Raw genomic sequence first — 16,916 nt, forward strand, 5'->3', positions numbered from 1 at the left:
GTGGCAATGCTGCTTGCTATCCAACCTAAGACCGATTATCTTTTTAGAGATGCATGGCAGAAAGGTGAAACAGAATTGCAGTATTACCCTGTAGATATGCTTTCATAATCTTGGAACTCCTGATGAAGTTGTCCCTGCTCTATATTCTCCCAGTCTGATTTTACAGAGACATGGGCTTGCATAGAGTGGGAATGACTGCAATGAAATAACAGTGTCACTAATCTAAAACAGCTGAAGAGGAACATACCACCTTCAGAAAAAAAACCCCAAAACAACCAAACCAAACCATCAAGAAAAACCAAACCCTAAGCATTAAAAAAAATGCCACATCTAAGAAGGTTTTAATGGAGAGGAAAACTGAACACACATTCCTTCCTCCTATCCTAAATAGGAAATTACAGATTTAACCAACCAGCAAACACAATTGTTATGAAGAATGCAGGACAGTTGTACCCTCTGTACTAGAAATGACTGAGTGTTCACTAAAAAGGGAGTAATAGAAAAAAATGAGAGTAACTACTGCAAACTATGTAATAAGGGACTTAGGAAAACAATCACCACACTCTCATTGGATATGCTCTTGTCTTGCAAAGGTCTAAACAGTTCTCTGGAAAATGAAGCAGGGTTACAGATCAACTCACAGTAGCAGAAAGTGGACTTTTTGCAACGTCCAGCTAACATGGTGTTCTGGGTAGAGTACAGCAAACGGCACAGCAGAAACCTTGCCGCCCCAGTGAGAGGAAACCAAAGTAGCTATATTCTATCACTTCTAAATTCAAAGCACTGCTGTATTCCAGTCTGAATACATAAGTTAGATCAATTTATTGAAACAAACGGAGCTGCCAGGCCCTCATGCCTTGCATACCCATGAGTCCCACTGACTGAAATGGGAGTGCTGCATCTATTCAAAGAGTGCATCTCCCAACCATTATCCCCTATATAGTTCGTAAAAACAAAAGACATGAGAAACAGATTCTGAAAGTCTGAAGGATGCATATGGAAGTATTTGGAAAATAAAAATCAAAATCAGTGGCATCCACAAACACATAGTCATTATTATTCTGCCCCCGTCTTATGTAATTAGGAATCTTAGATGCATGCCTTCTACGCACACAATGTGAAAGCAATTTATCAGCCTGTCCTATTACAGTTGAAGCTTTGCTTTGGTAAAAAAGACAGGAAAAAACAAGGGACAAAAATTCTAATACACTAAAGCAAAATATACCTCATTTATCCCACAAATTACTTCTTGATTTAAGAGGTGCCTTTCAGTGAAAGGGAGGCCTTCTACCAACCAGGAAATAGTTCTGGTTTTATGTATCCTAATGCAACTTTCTAAAGAAGAGTTTTAGAACTATTCTATCAAGGCTAACTTAAGTTTTCTTTCCATTGCTTTCTGTTACAAAATAAAAGCAACCACGACTGACAGCACAAGACCCGTTTGCCTGGAGAAACAGAGCACTTCTCCTGAAAAACAAACAAACCAGCCCCAACCCCCTAAAGCAGGACCACCACACATGTATACCAGCAGTACAAACAATTGAGCACTAGTGGCTCACAAATGCTGTCTAGACAAAAAAACAACCTTTTCTTGATACAGCTTGTGAAGCCAGTTAGAACATTCCTGCTCATCTTCTGGGACTTCCTCTAGTGGAATCCTCCTGCCAATGGTAAAAAAGAGAAATTGAAGAATATTAAATACTTCAGCTCCTGTGAACAGCACTTAACATTACACAGATTATTGATCTGACAGTAGACTCAACTCCATATTCCATCTTTTTTTAATCTGTGGTAACAGCTTCCAGATCAGCAAAGCACAGTTTGCTTCTAGAAACCTTCAGTTTTCAGATGTATCTGAAATTGAGAGATTTAGGTTTCTGAAACAGTAACGCATATGTCTGAGCTCACTAGAGCCACCTTCCAGATAAAGGTTTGCAATGTTCTGCTTCCAAACAAAGGTTTTGAATTAATTAATTTGTTACCCCACCCGTGGAGTTCAAGGCTGTGTTTAATCAGCTAGATATCAGAGACTAAAACCAAACTATTCTTATACCTAGGGTAAAGCAATCTAGTACTAACATTTCCCATTCCTATAATTTGTGTTACGTACAGCTTGGTTGGAAAATTTGCAGCAAAACAGCTCCTATCACTGAAAAACCCTCTCTTGACAAAACAAAGATTTCATCACGTTAACTGAATTTTGGTCACTAATCCTGCAACAGAAAAAAAATCCCCTTGTCATCCTCATTTAGGTATGCTAATAGCAATATTTAACAATTTCACATTTTTCAATATAGCATACATGGTAACTAATATCCATTAAGAGCAACAACAAATTAAACTCCTTCAGCACAGCAGACAGCCCTTTTACAGTCAGGACACTCCTGTTTGCAGTTAATAAACTAACAGGTATAATAATGTTGGTTTGTTCCTTTAAGAAAGTCACAAGATGACAAACATTAGACGTCAACACAATTTAAGTAGAGACTATTAAGTAAAGACAATTTAAGCAGAGACTATTAAGTAAAGACAATTTAAGCAGAGACTAACAAGAGCATTCAAATTTTGCAAACTTCTCCTGCAGCACATCAATAAGCAAATATGGAGACTTTGAAGAGTATCTGTAATGGGCCCCAATTATTTGCCATGAGGTTTATCATTTACCATGTCCGTAAGAGCTTTTCAGGAAGCTCAAAAGGGCAGAAGAGCAAATAGCTGACCTGAGTTGTGAACAGCAATTTCCATGCTCTGCCAGACTGACTTGCAGCAGGCTTGAAGGGCGTAAAGGGAGACATAGTAAGATGCACACCTCTGCAATGTTGGAGGAATGGCCCAGGCAGGTAGGGCCAGTTACTCCATGAACACGTGGCCAGCCAGGCCATGTACACCAAGCAAAAGGCTACTAGGCTGATCTACCTATGAGACCCAAGTGGGGATGCAACTTCATGTTGCATCCATAAGGAATCAAAAGAAAATTTCCTTTTACCCTTGGGCACAATAGTTCTGAAGAAAATGTCTTTTTTTCAAACAGGCAGAAGAAGAATAGGTCACCCTACTCCACTTGATGTTGGCACCCAAGATAAAACAGTTGGACTAGCCAATTATAGCTATATAAAGGAGTTACGATGAACTTGTGGGATTACTTCTAGGCTCCTATGTTCCAACCCTAAACCATTACATAACCTGAGTGCCTGCAGCATGGGTGCTGGTGGTAGAACCTAGCATGGGAATAAGGGCTTTGGAACTGGCCCTTTTCCATGAGAATTATGGGAAACTGTTGGGGTACTCATCACTTACAGAAACATTTATGATACAGAATCCAGGTAATTTTCATTAAGAAAAGCCCTTCTTGGAACGGAGGGAACAGCAGTCAAATACATTAAGTACATCAAGCAGAGATAGGAACAGTGCTGAGCCTGACCTCCACCTGAGTGGGAAATGTTGTGGCAGACAGGTGTAAAGCCACTCCATCTGAACACTTAGTAGGTATTTAGTATTCTGGCCAAGTGAGTGAAAAGAGGCCCCACTGCTGCTGATGAGCTGACAAAAAGACACAAAAGTGAATAAGAAAATAACAAAAAAATCCTGTAGACATTCACAGGGTCCCCACATATTTGTAGTCACAGAACTTTACAGGAAACCCTTCCTATCCCATATGAGGTTTTATCTGCAGTTGTGTGAAGGTTGGTAGAGATTTGCTATCCATTACCTAATCAAAAATACTTCCTTATTTGTGCAATTCCGATTGCAAGCACACACTCCTGTATGGCAAAAAGGAATTAAAATATGGATTACTTGCCTTACATATAAATCTGCATGATATTTCTTTCCATTTAGAACTCCCAGCAATGTTGGATTCTCATTATTTCTAAAATTGAGGGTAGAATCATACACTGCAGAAACTACAAGAGAAACAGGTTATGTTATTACTGTAGAATGGAAATAAGTCATTCTCTCTCAGGCAAGAAGCATATTTAAATATGAAGTCATTAGCAATAGCACCACAGTTTGAGCTGTCACCAAAGCAATGGCAATAGAATATTCAACATGCAGTTTTTATGAAGCCAAATAACCAGCAACCCTTTCAGGAACTGCTCCAGGAGAACAGAATGGTTTGCTCTCCACCCTTGTCTACCATCAGGTGCAGGATGTTGGGACACGGAACACAGCTACAGTTTCTGTTAGTCAATATACCTAGGACATCCTACAAACCAAATGGCTTAAAAACTATTAGCATTCTCAACTCACTGTGAATGACACAACTCCCCTCCAAATCTGCATAAATAACCAGGCACATACACGCTTTAATACTGACAAAGAATGGGTAAAGTGCGTGAGGCACATCCCACGGCAAGAAGGCTTAATGCAAGTATGAATCACAGTGGCTCAAAACAACCTCCCCTTCATGTTCATTACTTGATAACTGAGGCACTTGCTATACAGCAAAGGCAGAGACCCAATAACAGACCACATCCTGTGTGAGCTGGGCCACTGCTATGAAGACGCGCAGCAGTGAGGGATATAACATGCAAGTTTCACAGGACAAAACTACAATCAAATTTTAAGCCTCGAGAAAACACTTTCTGCAGTTCAGGACTGCGTGTAACAGTAGAAGTATTTGCAATGGTTGTTCACAGTTTAACTAGACAACATTAACAAGCAGTTTCTACAGAAGAAGTGTTCACTGTTTTAAACTACATAAAGTGTTTCAAAAAAGGTTCTCTGAAGACATCCCAAGAGACACTGTTTTCCTGACGTCACAAAATTACTAGATAGCAATTCATTCTCGACACTGACACCAATTGCGTATCGTGGCATGAATGCTACCATCAATGCCAGCCACAAATCTCTGATTTTTTGTTTTGATCACAAAAGCGACTAACATACACTTCACATATAGCCTGCTACATTTTAGGTTTTCTGCTCTTAAGTTTCGCAATAACAAACACTGAGATAGAGAAACTATTGTGAGAGCTCCTGACCCACCTAGGAAAGCCTTTTATTAGAATAGATTTGCTTTTCATTTTGAAACCTCTTTAGCTACAACAGATAAATATAGCTTGGTGTTTTGTTTTGTTTTGTTTTTTTTTTAGAGCAGAAAACCTAAAATGTAGCAGGCTATATGTGAAGTGTATGTTAGTCGCTTTTGTGATCAAAACAACATTCACCCCCAGAAACTCACCACATCATTTGTTATTGCAAAACAGAATTCATAGCGCAAAACATAACAACCTGGCTTCAGCTTTGCATGGAAATCCTGAAAGCAGAGGCCAAAACACTGTCGCTGATGCATACTGTATCCTTCATTAACAACTCTACTATTTTTCTATTACAGCTGGGTTTTCAGCCCAAACTCAAAACTACAACACATAAGTGAAAATCTACTTTGAGCACACTACTCTTGCTGTTCAGTGTAAGTAATAAACTGTATTTTGAATAAACTACCTCCCTCCATTTTTAAGCTGCTTAGTGTAGAAGGATATTACTAATCTACTCTAATTTACTAATCCTATGTAATTGAAAGAAGACAAGAACACAATTTGATTTACACAGGGTAAGCTTCTCAGTTTATTCTTTAATAGCCTAAATTTATTCTAATGACAAAAGGAACGTAATAAGGGAAAGTATGATTCACACAGCACTTGTTAAGACATCTGCATCTGAGTTTTATATGGATTGGGTGCGTGTTCAGACATACTGGAAGATGCTTCTCTTTTCCTGAAAAACTCCTGTAGAATTGTTCAGGAACATCTGTATGTGCTGATAACACAGAGTTTTTATTCACTCCAAGGCAAACCCCCCCCCCCCCCCCCCAAATCCAATCCATATTTTAACCAGTCTGTAGTTTGATATTTAGTACAGTCCTTTTTTAATATCACACTGAAATCATTCAGTGTGAAGCAGTGCTAAATCCAAAACAATGATAGCATATGCAGGAGCAAACAGACCTCTGCCATATCCAGAGAGAAAAAAAATTAAGACTTAAGCTTTTCCATTTTGTAAGTGAAGAACAGAAGAACAACTAGACATGTCAAAGAAAAAGACTGAATGGAATTAAAACCTGCCAGAAAGCTTCCACAGCCAAAGCATCACTAGCACACTGTGTGACACACTGGGATTGTTTTTCATTAAATGTGTATTTCATAATTACATAATTAGAACTGCACATCTCATGACATCTTGTCTGAAAGCTGAAGAGTCCAGAAATTTCACGCTCTAAACCAAGTAAAAAACCCAACTCTACAGTACCTTGATGGCATCACAACTGTCTCACTCTCAGAGTAATTTAGGCTGTGTTGGCAAAGTTTTGTTTCAATTGCAAAATCAAATGCTGTCTCAAATAAGTTATCTTGAAACATCTTTTTAATTAAAACCCAAACACAGTTCAGTATTTGGAAGCCTTTTCAAAGGTTCAGAACAGATCCTAACTGAAAACAACATTTTTCCAGCTAAACCACTATTTTCTGACAAAAAAGGCTGGTTTTTTTTTTCTGTTTTCTAATCTCTGTCCAGTTGTTTTTTTTAATATATCTTCAACTTTTGTTTCCTCGTACAGCATTCTGACAGAGAGCTATGTATTTGAGAATTTAAAATTTAATTTCTTAATTTCAACCCAAGAAATTAACTCTCTGGAGAGTATTTTTCTTACTTCATCTGTCCTCTTGAATTTCATACATGTGGGCATGGTGGATTATGGCAGAACAATCATCTGACAAATGGGCAACAAGTATGCCCACAGATTCATACTAGCCCCTCATTATCTGAAGTGAAGACTGTTTGGAAAGAGAGCGGAAGAAAGAGACAGTGGAATTCACTGTGCTGCTGGTACAACAGCCACCTTGACACAATCCTCCAACATTTAATTGCTCTTGGTCAAAAATCACTCATCCTTTTAAACTTGATATCTTGCTCAGGAGGATGACCAGGAGCCTCAGTAAACATCGAACAAGAAATCCAGGACTAAAGTGCAGTTCACGGGATAAAAAACCCATCATTGCAAAACCCCCAAACACTGTCATATTGAACTACACGAGCACATCATCCTGGAATTTATTCTCACATGTTGCCTCTTGGACAGTAGTTCCCAGCAGACACAACTGGAGGAAAAGGTTGGCAACTTGGAGTTATCTACAGTCCATCATGAGGCACATTTTTAAATACACATCTTAACTAAATAAAAACAGCTGAAAGGAACTGCCTGATATACAGCCAGGCAATAAAAGTAACAGTTAAATACATCTTCTGCAATATTTATGACATTTATTTTTGTAATGTAAGTAATGGATGAGAGTTTTAGAAACAGATCTGTATTTTCATTTGCTTCCATGAACAGTACAGGCAGCAAACTCTGAAACCTAACACCAAGTTATTAAGACAGCAAACAGCTTCTAGAAATTAAGTTCTTGGGGACTGTGTCTGTACTAACAAACTGGTAGAGATGGTCACTGATAAAAATATCAAAACAAGTTCAAAAAAACTATTAAGAGCACTCCTTTAAGAATCAAACTGTGTGAAGAGATCTAAATTTGTGAAAGTAAGTCTCTGAAGAGAATTCCATTATCACTTAAAAAAGAAATTAGTTAGGAGGGAAGGTTCTTTTCTTGTTATTTTGTGTGAAAGATATTTTTACCTTGTGCTTATTCTGACAATATGGAAGCAGTTTCCCATGTATGCACATTAAACTCCTTCTGACGCTAAGTTTTTCAAAACAGATGGACTTGTCAGATTGTCACCAATGCCTGTTTCCAACATACAGAACTAGTGCATCAGGTAGCATCAAGAGTTGACACAAAGCTCTGAAAAGGACCATTTTGTGCTTGAATTACAACTACAGCCACAGAAACCAGCATCCATCCATCCTATAGTACTAAAGGCTCACAGGTTGAATCACACCCTTGTCAGAAAGGAGGAACAAATAATAGAGGAAAAGGAAATGCTGACCTCTTTGTCATACCCAGCTTGGAACTGGATCCAAACCATTTGCCTTCAATGCTATGTCACGCTGCAGCTATCTCCCTTAGTGAAGCACTCCAGCCAGGCCCACCACCCCTTGTGGAAGAGCAGAGTTGCATTAGCTTAAGTGGGAGGCCCCAAAATAGGCGCAGGTAGCACTCAGCACCAGTCTCACGCTTTCAGAGACTTGTAGGAATATCCCACTGCAGACGTGGCCACCAAAATGGGTGTGAATAGCAGCACACAGGATAGATCAGCCTGCAAGAGTCATTCCTGTAGGTCACTAGACATGTCACTGAACTGAAGTCATGAACGTCTGCTTGTTGCCATTGCTGCTTCTGCAGAACAGGAATTCAGCAGTCACACCAATGCTGTTTGTTAGAAGTAATTTGAGGCTGTAATAGAGGGACTCAGTCACTGGCAGGTCTGCATTATAAGACAGAGCATAACAATAATACTTATCGGATTTACAGTGAACAAGAGTGCTTTGTACAAGGTAATTATTCAAAACAAAAATCTGCCCAAATTATTACAGCATACAGCCTCTGTATATATTGACACCTCCATGTAACTGCTTATAATGTGGGCATCAAATGTCTGTGCAGGTTAATAGAGATAAGTGGTCAAACCCTATCAGTATACATGCAAGAAAGGAGCAATTTCTAGACAGAACTTACATTTCTAGATTATGGACTTTCAAAACAGACTTTCATGATATTCTCTATTCAAAAAACATTTCTGGACTTCCTTGTTACCTGTACATATGAATGTTACAAGAAGCTCTGTTTACAAAGGCTTTTAAAATACTCTTCACATGTACCCCTTGTCTCTAAAGAAGACAAACATTATTGTAAACCACACAGTAGCTCTTATTATCTCAGCCTCATTGCAAAAAGTGACAAGGCAAATAAAGCAACATACACAGTAGATTCCGCAACACCAGTCTGGGCCCATCAGCTGTTTCCCTCAGGTATGTTTTTTCAACAAAAACTATGAGAAGCTATGACTGAGCTTCTCTGTGAGCCCTCACAGGGAAATATTACCTTATTAGCTGTACCCTGTTTGATCTAGCAAGTCACAGCTTCTGGACTGAGATAGCAACATACACTTTTCTAAGTATGTAAATAATCCAGAAATCTCGGGGGTTTTTTTCTGAAGGTGTCCTGGGTTTAGCAGTGGCAGTCATTTTTTCTCCTTCTCTGTAGCTGGTGCAGTGCTGTGTTTTGACTTTCGGGCTGGGAACAGAGCTGGTAACAATGATGTTTTGGTTTGGCCAAGGACTTTGTGGCCTCATGCTCTGCCAGGGAGGAGGGGAAGCCGGGAGGAAGCAGAGACAGGACGCCTGACCCAAACTGACCAAAGAGGTATTCCATACCACAGCACGTCATGCCCATGAGATAACTGGGATATACCTGGAAGGACAGGGGGGCTTCTGGGTCAGACTCGTTGTTCGGCGGGTGGTACTGTACTCTTTTCCCTTGCTATTATCTCTTATCATTGTTGGTGGTGGTGGTAGCGGTGGTGATTTGTGTTGTACACTGGTTGCTGGACTGTTCTTATCTCAACCCATGGGAGTTGCATTCTTTCAATTCTCCTCCCCACCCCTCCGGGAGTGGGGAAGGCGGGGAGCCCCCGCTGGGGGGATGAGGGCCTCGACTGCTTCCAGGCCGGCACCATTCACTGGGAGTGAGTGCACAAGCTGTCTGGCTGGGTTTAAACCATGACAGAAGGTATTTCAAATATTCAGGATCCTAAGAAGCTTTACTGTAGTGTATCACATGAATGCCCAAAACTTTTTATAAAGGTCACTCATGTTCCCTAAAAACGTTTCCTTTTGAAACATTTTCCCATGAATCAACTACTTGTCCACAATCATACTATGTTTTGCTTGCTTTACTAACAGTAGTGAAAAGAAACAAAGCACCAAAATAACCTGCCCCTGATTCCCAGCTCAGGCATTGAAGGTCACAGAGTTTTGACTCAGCTCTTCTTCAGTGTCTCAAGTCTACTTCCTCCTACCCTCAGCAAAACAATCATCTATATTCAAGGGGGAAGGTTAAACTGTGCCCCTAAGGGCATTGCTGGATGCTGCAAATAACTTACCTCTTTTCCACATATCAGAAAAGATCCAACCTACGCTACCCATTCTGGGGATGGGAAGTTGCGGATGCCTGACAAGCTACAATAGTGATACCATCTACCTGACTTGCAAGAGGACATGTAGAATTAAAATAGCAGAGAGCAAGACAGCTGACTTCAAAGCTTCTTTTTTTTTTTTTGAAGCAGCTATCCCAGATATGCCACATGAAAACATGTCTCCAAGGGCAAAAGAGGTTTTGACATTAACTTCTATCAAACTAGAATATCCTCTTCTAAACCACTAACCACTTTGTCTTTCTTACATATCAGCCTTCTAAACAACACACAAATCTACCAAATCCCAAAAATACTGTAGCACTATGGCTAATTAGCACTGCCTTTCCTTTGCCCATGAAGTATACAGCAGAAGACTTTGGTGGACTTTATTAGTCAAAGAAAATCACTTCAAAGGTATGTGTAACATCTTACTGATGTTCCTTTAGAGCTGGCAAATGCAAGTACTCTTTCTTACCCAGCTCCACAAAGAAACTAAGGAGTACATCTATACAGAAATTTAAAGCAGGATAGGTTTTGATTTTAAAAGGGTGCTGAGGCAGACATTTAGCAGAAGAGAATACTTAAGACACACTGCCTCAGATTCTCTAGTGATGGGTTAGCTTCATTTAGAACAGGATTGCTTAGTAAATACTAAGAAATACTGCCCTTTGACAAGAGGTACAAAATACACAACCTGTACAGAGTCACAGTAACAGAAACCAAAACAAAAACAGGGAAAAAAAAATCCCAAAAAAACCCCAAAGCCCCAACAAAAAACCAAACCAAACCAACAACAACAACAACAACAAAAGACACACACACAAAAACCCAACACAACTAAAAAAAACACCAGGTGCCCCAGGACTTTGTTAGTAAAACCTAATCTTTAACTTTTGCAGGCTAGTGGAAGAAAAGTCAGAAAGGCTCCCAGGGCTTTTCTGTTATGACACATGCTACAGGGAAAAGAAGAGCAAAGTGACAGCTGTTACATGAAATAACCATTTAGCATTGTTCCGTGTGACTTTCCTTACCTACATTTCTCAAACACTGCACGGTGACTGCAAATCCTTTCGTTCGTGGCAGTAGGTGGTATTTGAGCTTGGGCAGGCCTTTGGCTTCAGCTACCTGCATGCTAATCTGGTGCTTCTGTTCTGTGAACCTTGTGCCCTCACAATGAATTAGGAACTAAAACCAAGAGAGAACTACAGTTAGACAGCAGCTCACATCTTCTGCATCTGTCTGACCAGAGGAGCCTCTAATTCGCACCAACACAGCCCAAATGAACACTGCTAGCAGGGACACCTCTAGCCAAATACACATTTGGCAAATTTAGTTGCTCTGGAGTCTCAACTGCCCCCCTCTTGCCATCCCATCTTGCCATCCCCTGGTTTAAACTCTAAGCCTTTAGGCTTTAACATCTCCCCTGCTACTTGCTACCAAAATGACTTGATTTCTCTAAATGAGTCACTCCATCTTTAATAAGAGATTAGAAAACACTCAAAACATACCTCCTGTTGCAAATCTCTCACTGACAGTGTAGAGTTTGTGTGTCATGGTATCTAAACCTTGGTAACCGTCTAAGCCAAACATATTTCTAAGAAATGCTTCAGTGCCCAGCTTGCTTCCCGTCACTTCAACCTACTTGCTTTCCCTCACTTCAACCTGCTTGCTGTCTCTATGGCATCAGGACTGCTGACAACTGCAGACAGTAACTATGATGCCAGCGACAGAACTGGTAAGAGATGCATGGCAGTAGATGCAGGACAACTGAAAGCCTCATCCCCTTATGAGTGGAACTGCTCAGACATGAACAATTATAATTTTGCCACTGGCAGGCAAGGGAGAAGAACAGACAGATCTTTGGAGATTTACCACTTGCTCATCTGCTTTCTGCCAAGCCTGAATGTAAACTAACATGTCAGACAGCACTGCCAAATTGCATAAGCTAAGTCTTCATAACCCACAGCAAAGATTTAGCCAACAAAGAAAGACTTAAGAAAACTAGCCAAGCAGCCAGCTTCAGTTCCAGCTCATCAGTAAAAGAGCATTTTTACTCGTGCATCACATGCATAATGTTAAACAGCCAGATGAAACATACAGAAACTTATGAGAAAATCCTTCTGCTCTATCTTTCTACCTTCTCAGGTAATATTGCTGTGCATTTTGACATTATGTCACCGTACAAAGACAGATTGTATCTCTACACTGGAGTAACGCCAGATGTACATTAACAACTGTATGTCTCTCGTTACAGATACAACTCCTTCGTAATCCCTCTACAACAGCATATAAAGAATGATGGCAGTTTGTGCTCACCAATTAGAACTGAACTGCCTAGGTGTGCAGGTGGGCATTCACACCTTTGAAGAGTCACAGAGCACAGGCTTTGTGAGTTCTCTCCCTGTGAGAAAGACTGGAACTAGAAACTAAGAATCATCCCTTTGCTGAACAGCCTCCTGCCTGGAAGTCACCTAATCATTACGGAAGCACAGAGCTGTGTTTCGGTTGCTTAGTGCTCAGATATCTGAATCAATGACAACTGAAAAAAAAAAAGGGGGGGGGAACAAAACCTCAAAAAAGTTTCGTTTCAAAGAATGAAATAGAATATCTCTATCTTCACTAGGAAACTGCTTCTTAAGCAATAGTTTCTGTAGGCCCTTGTAAAGCTGCATAAGATACCATTTCTATAACTGAATCCCCCTCTTACTATCTAGCTCACAAGAAGCAGGATTTTTCTGAATACCAAGAACTGGAAAAATTCAAAGGCTTTACATTCCCTCTAGGACTAGGAAATGACAGACAGGCTCCATGCTCAAAAATGGTGATGCAAAACATAGCACTTTTCTGTTACTGAAAGGTGAGCCCAATCCTCTCCTTGTAACACAGCCAACAGCTCCAAAGGTCACTTCTGTTACAGGTACTTATCTGTGGCTCCTTCTACTGGGCCATGTCTGACCTACCACCTTCACAGGAATGGAAGAATCACAGGGAAATGTAAGAAGAAGATAACAGTTTGAACTCTGCAATCTAAGGTGAGAGGGAAGCTTAGGTAAAGAATACAGCTAATGTGTTTCAATACAACATTGTTGCATGCATTTGATACACTGCTATGAACCCCTGCATCTACACTCTCAAGCTCCTGTACCTAGAGGACACCAAAGTTTATTGAATGACTGCAGTGGAGGTATTTTTGTAATAACATCTGTAAGGCTCCATACTACAGAGGAATAAAACAGACAAGACAATTACACAGAAAATTCAAGAGAAAATTCAGTTCTTAGAGAACATTCTTCTGATGCTGCCAGGAAGCTTATGAATCAGAGTTCTCAGGAGCAACCTGGTGACTGTCACATATTGTCTATGCTCTTCATACTACTCCAAGCACTACAGCACTTCACACTCCACTTGTTAGTCATCACTCACCCAAAAGTTTTCAGGGTAGTCCCGGAGATTCAGTAACTTCTGTATGACTGTTTTCCGATCTTCCTCCCACTTACGCTTGCAGAAGACTATCTCTAGGAAATACCACATCCAGCCAATGATGGGCATGTAGGAGAGCTCCTTCTTTGCAAGCACTTTGGCACTCTGCAAGACAGTTAAAGCAAATGAAGCAGTTACACCACTTACGGTTCTTCGTGGACATGCCACATGAACAGTTAGACACTACTACGTTGATTCATACTGACCAGTCCCAGTTTTAACAGCAGCAAAACAAAAAAAAAGTTTTCTCAAATGACAGAATAGTGAAATCTAATCTCAGATATCAGCATGAAAGAAAACTTTAAGAATTAAATACACGTATGTGTGTGTTCATGTGTTGTCTATGCTACCCAAACACTGAAACTCAAAACACAAGGCAAATTCCTTCAAACACTGAGAAATCCATGCAAAAGACCCAAACCATACAGAATGAAATTCTTAATTCGAATTAAGCAGACCCTTGCTAGTAGCCCAGTCTTAAAGGACTCAAGCTTTTTTAAGATCTCTCGCAGCTAAACTTGTCCCCAAAGCTGGTACATCTCACCATGATGAAAAACCCCACTATTCTGAACAAGCAGCAGAGCCACAGAGCCATTCCTGAACAGCATATTGATGCATACACATGGTTTACCAGTGGAAGAAAACACAACCACAACAGCAATAGCAATACTTCATTTGTGTTTTGGTTTGTTTATGGAAGGGCATTAATACGTACACTAGCTATCTGCCTTACATTTCACTTTGTTATTTAATGAATAAAATGGCACACGTGTGTATGTATATAGAAATTGTTGCTTTGGCATTTCCTGCAAAACAGTGACATTTTCTTAGAGGACAGATGGAGCAATTACAGTCCAGTTTCTATTCATGATATCATTATAAGCTATCCCATCAAAGTGCTTTGCAGACAGGTTCCAGGACATCACATTTGATTAGTAGGAATTATTTACTGGTAGAAATTAACATCAATAGAAATTATTTACTTGCATTTTTTTGGTCACTGCTGTTCATTTGTTTACTAGTGGAAGAGAGTTGACCTAATTATCTCAGCACATTTCTCTCATCTGTTTTTCTCCCTTGAGAAGGAAAATACCTTAAATAATTAAACTATCTAAGAGCTAAAACTGGAAGGCAAGTGCATGTCATATAGTTTCACTAGCAACTGTTACACAGAATCAGACCGGAAGATGACATGAGACAATTCCTCTTCTAAAAATGCAGGAACCATCATTGTCAAATGATTAAACACTTTGTAATGAAGTGCTGCCTCTTGCTCATTTGAGAATTTAAGTGATGGAATGGCAGCAACACTGAGCCCAGCCTCCTCTTCCAGCTCCCAGACCAGTTCATATGCTCTTCCATTCTTCTCCCCCATACATGCCTGAGGAAGACAGCTGAGCCAAGAAACTCCAACTGATACAAAGCGGTTTTAGCTGAGCAGAGAGGCCTAAAACCCTAGGGAACCACTGCCCACCTCAGCCACAACCAGGCCACCCATCAGCCGCAGCCTAGTGCAAGCCACTGCACGAGGCAAACCGCGACAGTGTCAACTCCCCAAAATAGAAAAAAAACCCCATGCTCTTAAAAGTTTATTTACAATAAGTACTCCGTATCGTAAGACCTACCATAAGCATGCTCTTTATAGAATGTACAAGGCCTCCAGAGCACAGAGGCAGACTATTATTCCTCCCTCCTAGACTTTAGAACACAGGAATCCTAGTCAAAAAAAAAGCTAAAGTAACTATTTCACCATAGCTGCTTTCTAATGTTGGGTATATTTTTTAAAGCGTGTGAGCTAAACAAGGGGCCACTGTTGTTATTCTTTCCTCAGTGAAACAAAGAAATGATGCCGTGAGCTAAGGTGTCGCATAGCAAAAGTATAACCACAACAGCAGAATAAATGTTTGAATTCTTCCCCAGGGCACATTCTACCCATTTTCTGTGCCAACTCGTTTTTAAAATTTAAAGTACTCTTCTAAACACGTGAGAGTATGGCTCCTTAGATGCTCATAAAAAGAAACTAAATCACCTTATGCTATTTTGTGCATCTCATCTATCCTAGGAGTAGAAGGAAGGCTAATGACATAGAACTAATTAGAGAAAGGAAACTCCTTAGTGCATTATACTGGCAAGACTGCTGTGGTGTGGGAGGAATACATTAGGCCTCCCCTCAGAAGCTATCATCTCTCTTACAATAACCAGAGCTACAATCTGTTCTGTCTCAGTCATCTACCCACACATAGCTACTGCATAAAAATCTGAAGGGGAAAACGCAGCTTCAGTTGACTTTGGCCACTAGGTTCTTCTTTACCAATGTGCTTTTGCAAAAATGTGACAATCACCTCTAACCTTCAGCTTGCTCAAGAGAGTAAATATCACTTTAAAGTGTCTGATGTCTTCCATGTAAACTGTCTTCTTGAAGGAAGTAAAACATTTCCAGTGCTCAGAGCTGTGCAATTCCAAGGGATGTTTAATGAAATTACCACTGGATGGGGACAATTTGTCTACAGTTATAGCATTTTAATCCGGGTTAATTTCTTCTGCTCAAGTTTGTTCAGATGAAAATACCCATGAAGGTCTCCTTTCCTGAATGACTCCGTTAACATCTCATTAAAAAATGTATTATTACAAGCTTACTTTAGATGCACTTGCACAGCTATGCTGTCACAGAAAGAAAATCTTAATTTATATATCCAACCTCAGTTATTCAATACTTCTTGATCACAGAATGCAGCAAACAGCATTAAATCAACCTGCAAGCTGAGGATGTCTAAGAAAATTTGTTCTACAGTTTCAAAAGAAATTCACTGCAGTTGTAAACCATTACAGTAACAATCTGCCTTGTGAGTGATTTGCTCCCCAGGCTGCCCTCAGCACTGGCATATTTCTGATGATTCTGTTTGCTCTATTTTTGAAATACAGTATTCATTCATATTATACTTTCTGGGACATCAAGATGGAAAGATGTTTCTTTACTCCCTCAAAGCCATTGTTCCAGAAATTTACTTAGGCTTCTACTTTCTAATTCTTCATATTGAATAAAACTCTTCCATGATGGAAAGGTGACAACAACAGTATTTTAGAGGACATATGCCCAAGCATATGGTAAAATACCATGTTAGATATAAATAATAATGCAGTTTTGTCTGCCTACATGAACAATTACGTAATTTAGAATCATTTAGGTTGGAAAAGACCTTTAAAATCAGAGTCCAACCATTAACCTGTCACTGTCAAGTCCACCACTAAACCATGTCCCTAAGCACCTCATCTACACGTCTTTAAATACCTCCAGGGATGGTGACTCCACCACTTCCCTGGGCAGCCTGTTCTAGCACTTGACAACC

General features: G+C 40.0%; 1 protein-coding gene across 1 annotated transcript in view; it reads right to left on the reverse strand.

Moving 5' to 3' along the window:
• The window catches only part of AGPAT4 (1-acylglycerol-3-phosphate O-acyltransferase 4), an 85,462-nt gene that overhangs the window by 13,509 nt on the left and 55,037 nt on the right, over positions 1–16,916 (reverse strand). Inside the window, exons 5-8 of the mRNA XM_061378799.1 lie at positions 13,513–13,674; positions 11,121–11,274; positions 3,800–3,902; positions 1,586–1,661 (exon numbers count right to left, since the gene is read on the reverse strand). Coding sequence (XP_061234783.1) covers positions 1,586–1,661; positions 3,800–3,902; positions 11,121–11,274; positions 13,513–13,674 — 495 coding nt within the window. The remainder of the gene's footprint in view (positions 1–1,585; positions 1,662–3,799; positions 3,903–11,120; positions 11,275–13,512; positions 13,675–16,916) is intronic.

This window comes from Neopsephotus bourkii, unplaced genomic scaffold (genome assembly GCF_033783945.1).
Source record: "Neopsephotus bourkii isolate Nb327-2 ecotype Australia unplaced genomic scaffold, CSIRO-AGI_Nbou_v1 NB_1767, whole genome shotgun sequence".
NCBI lineage: Eukaryota > Metazoa > Chordata > Aves > Psittaciformes > Psittacidae > Neopsephotus > Neopsephotus bourkii.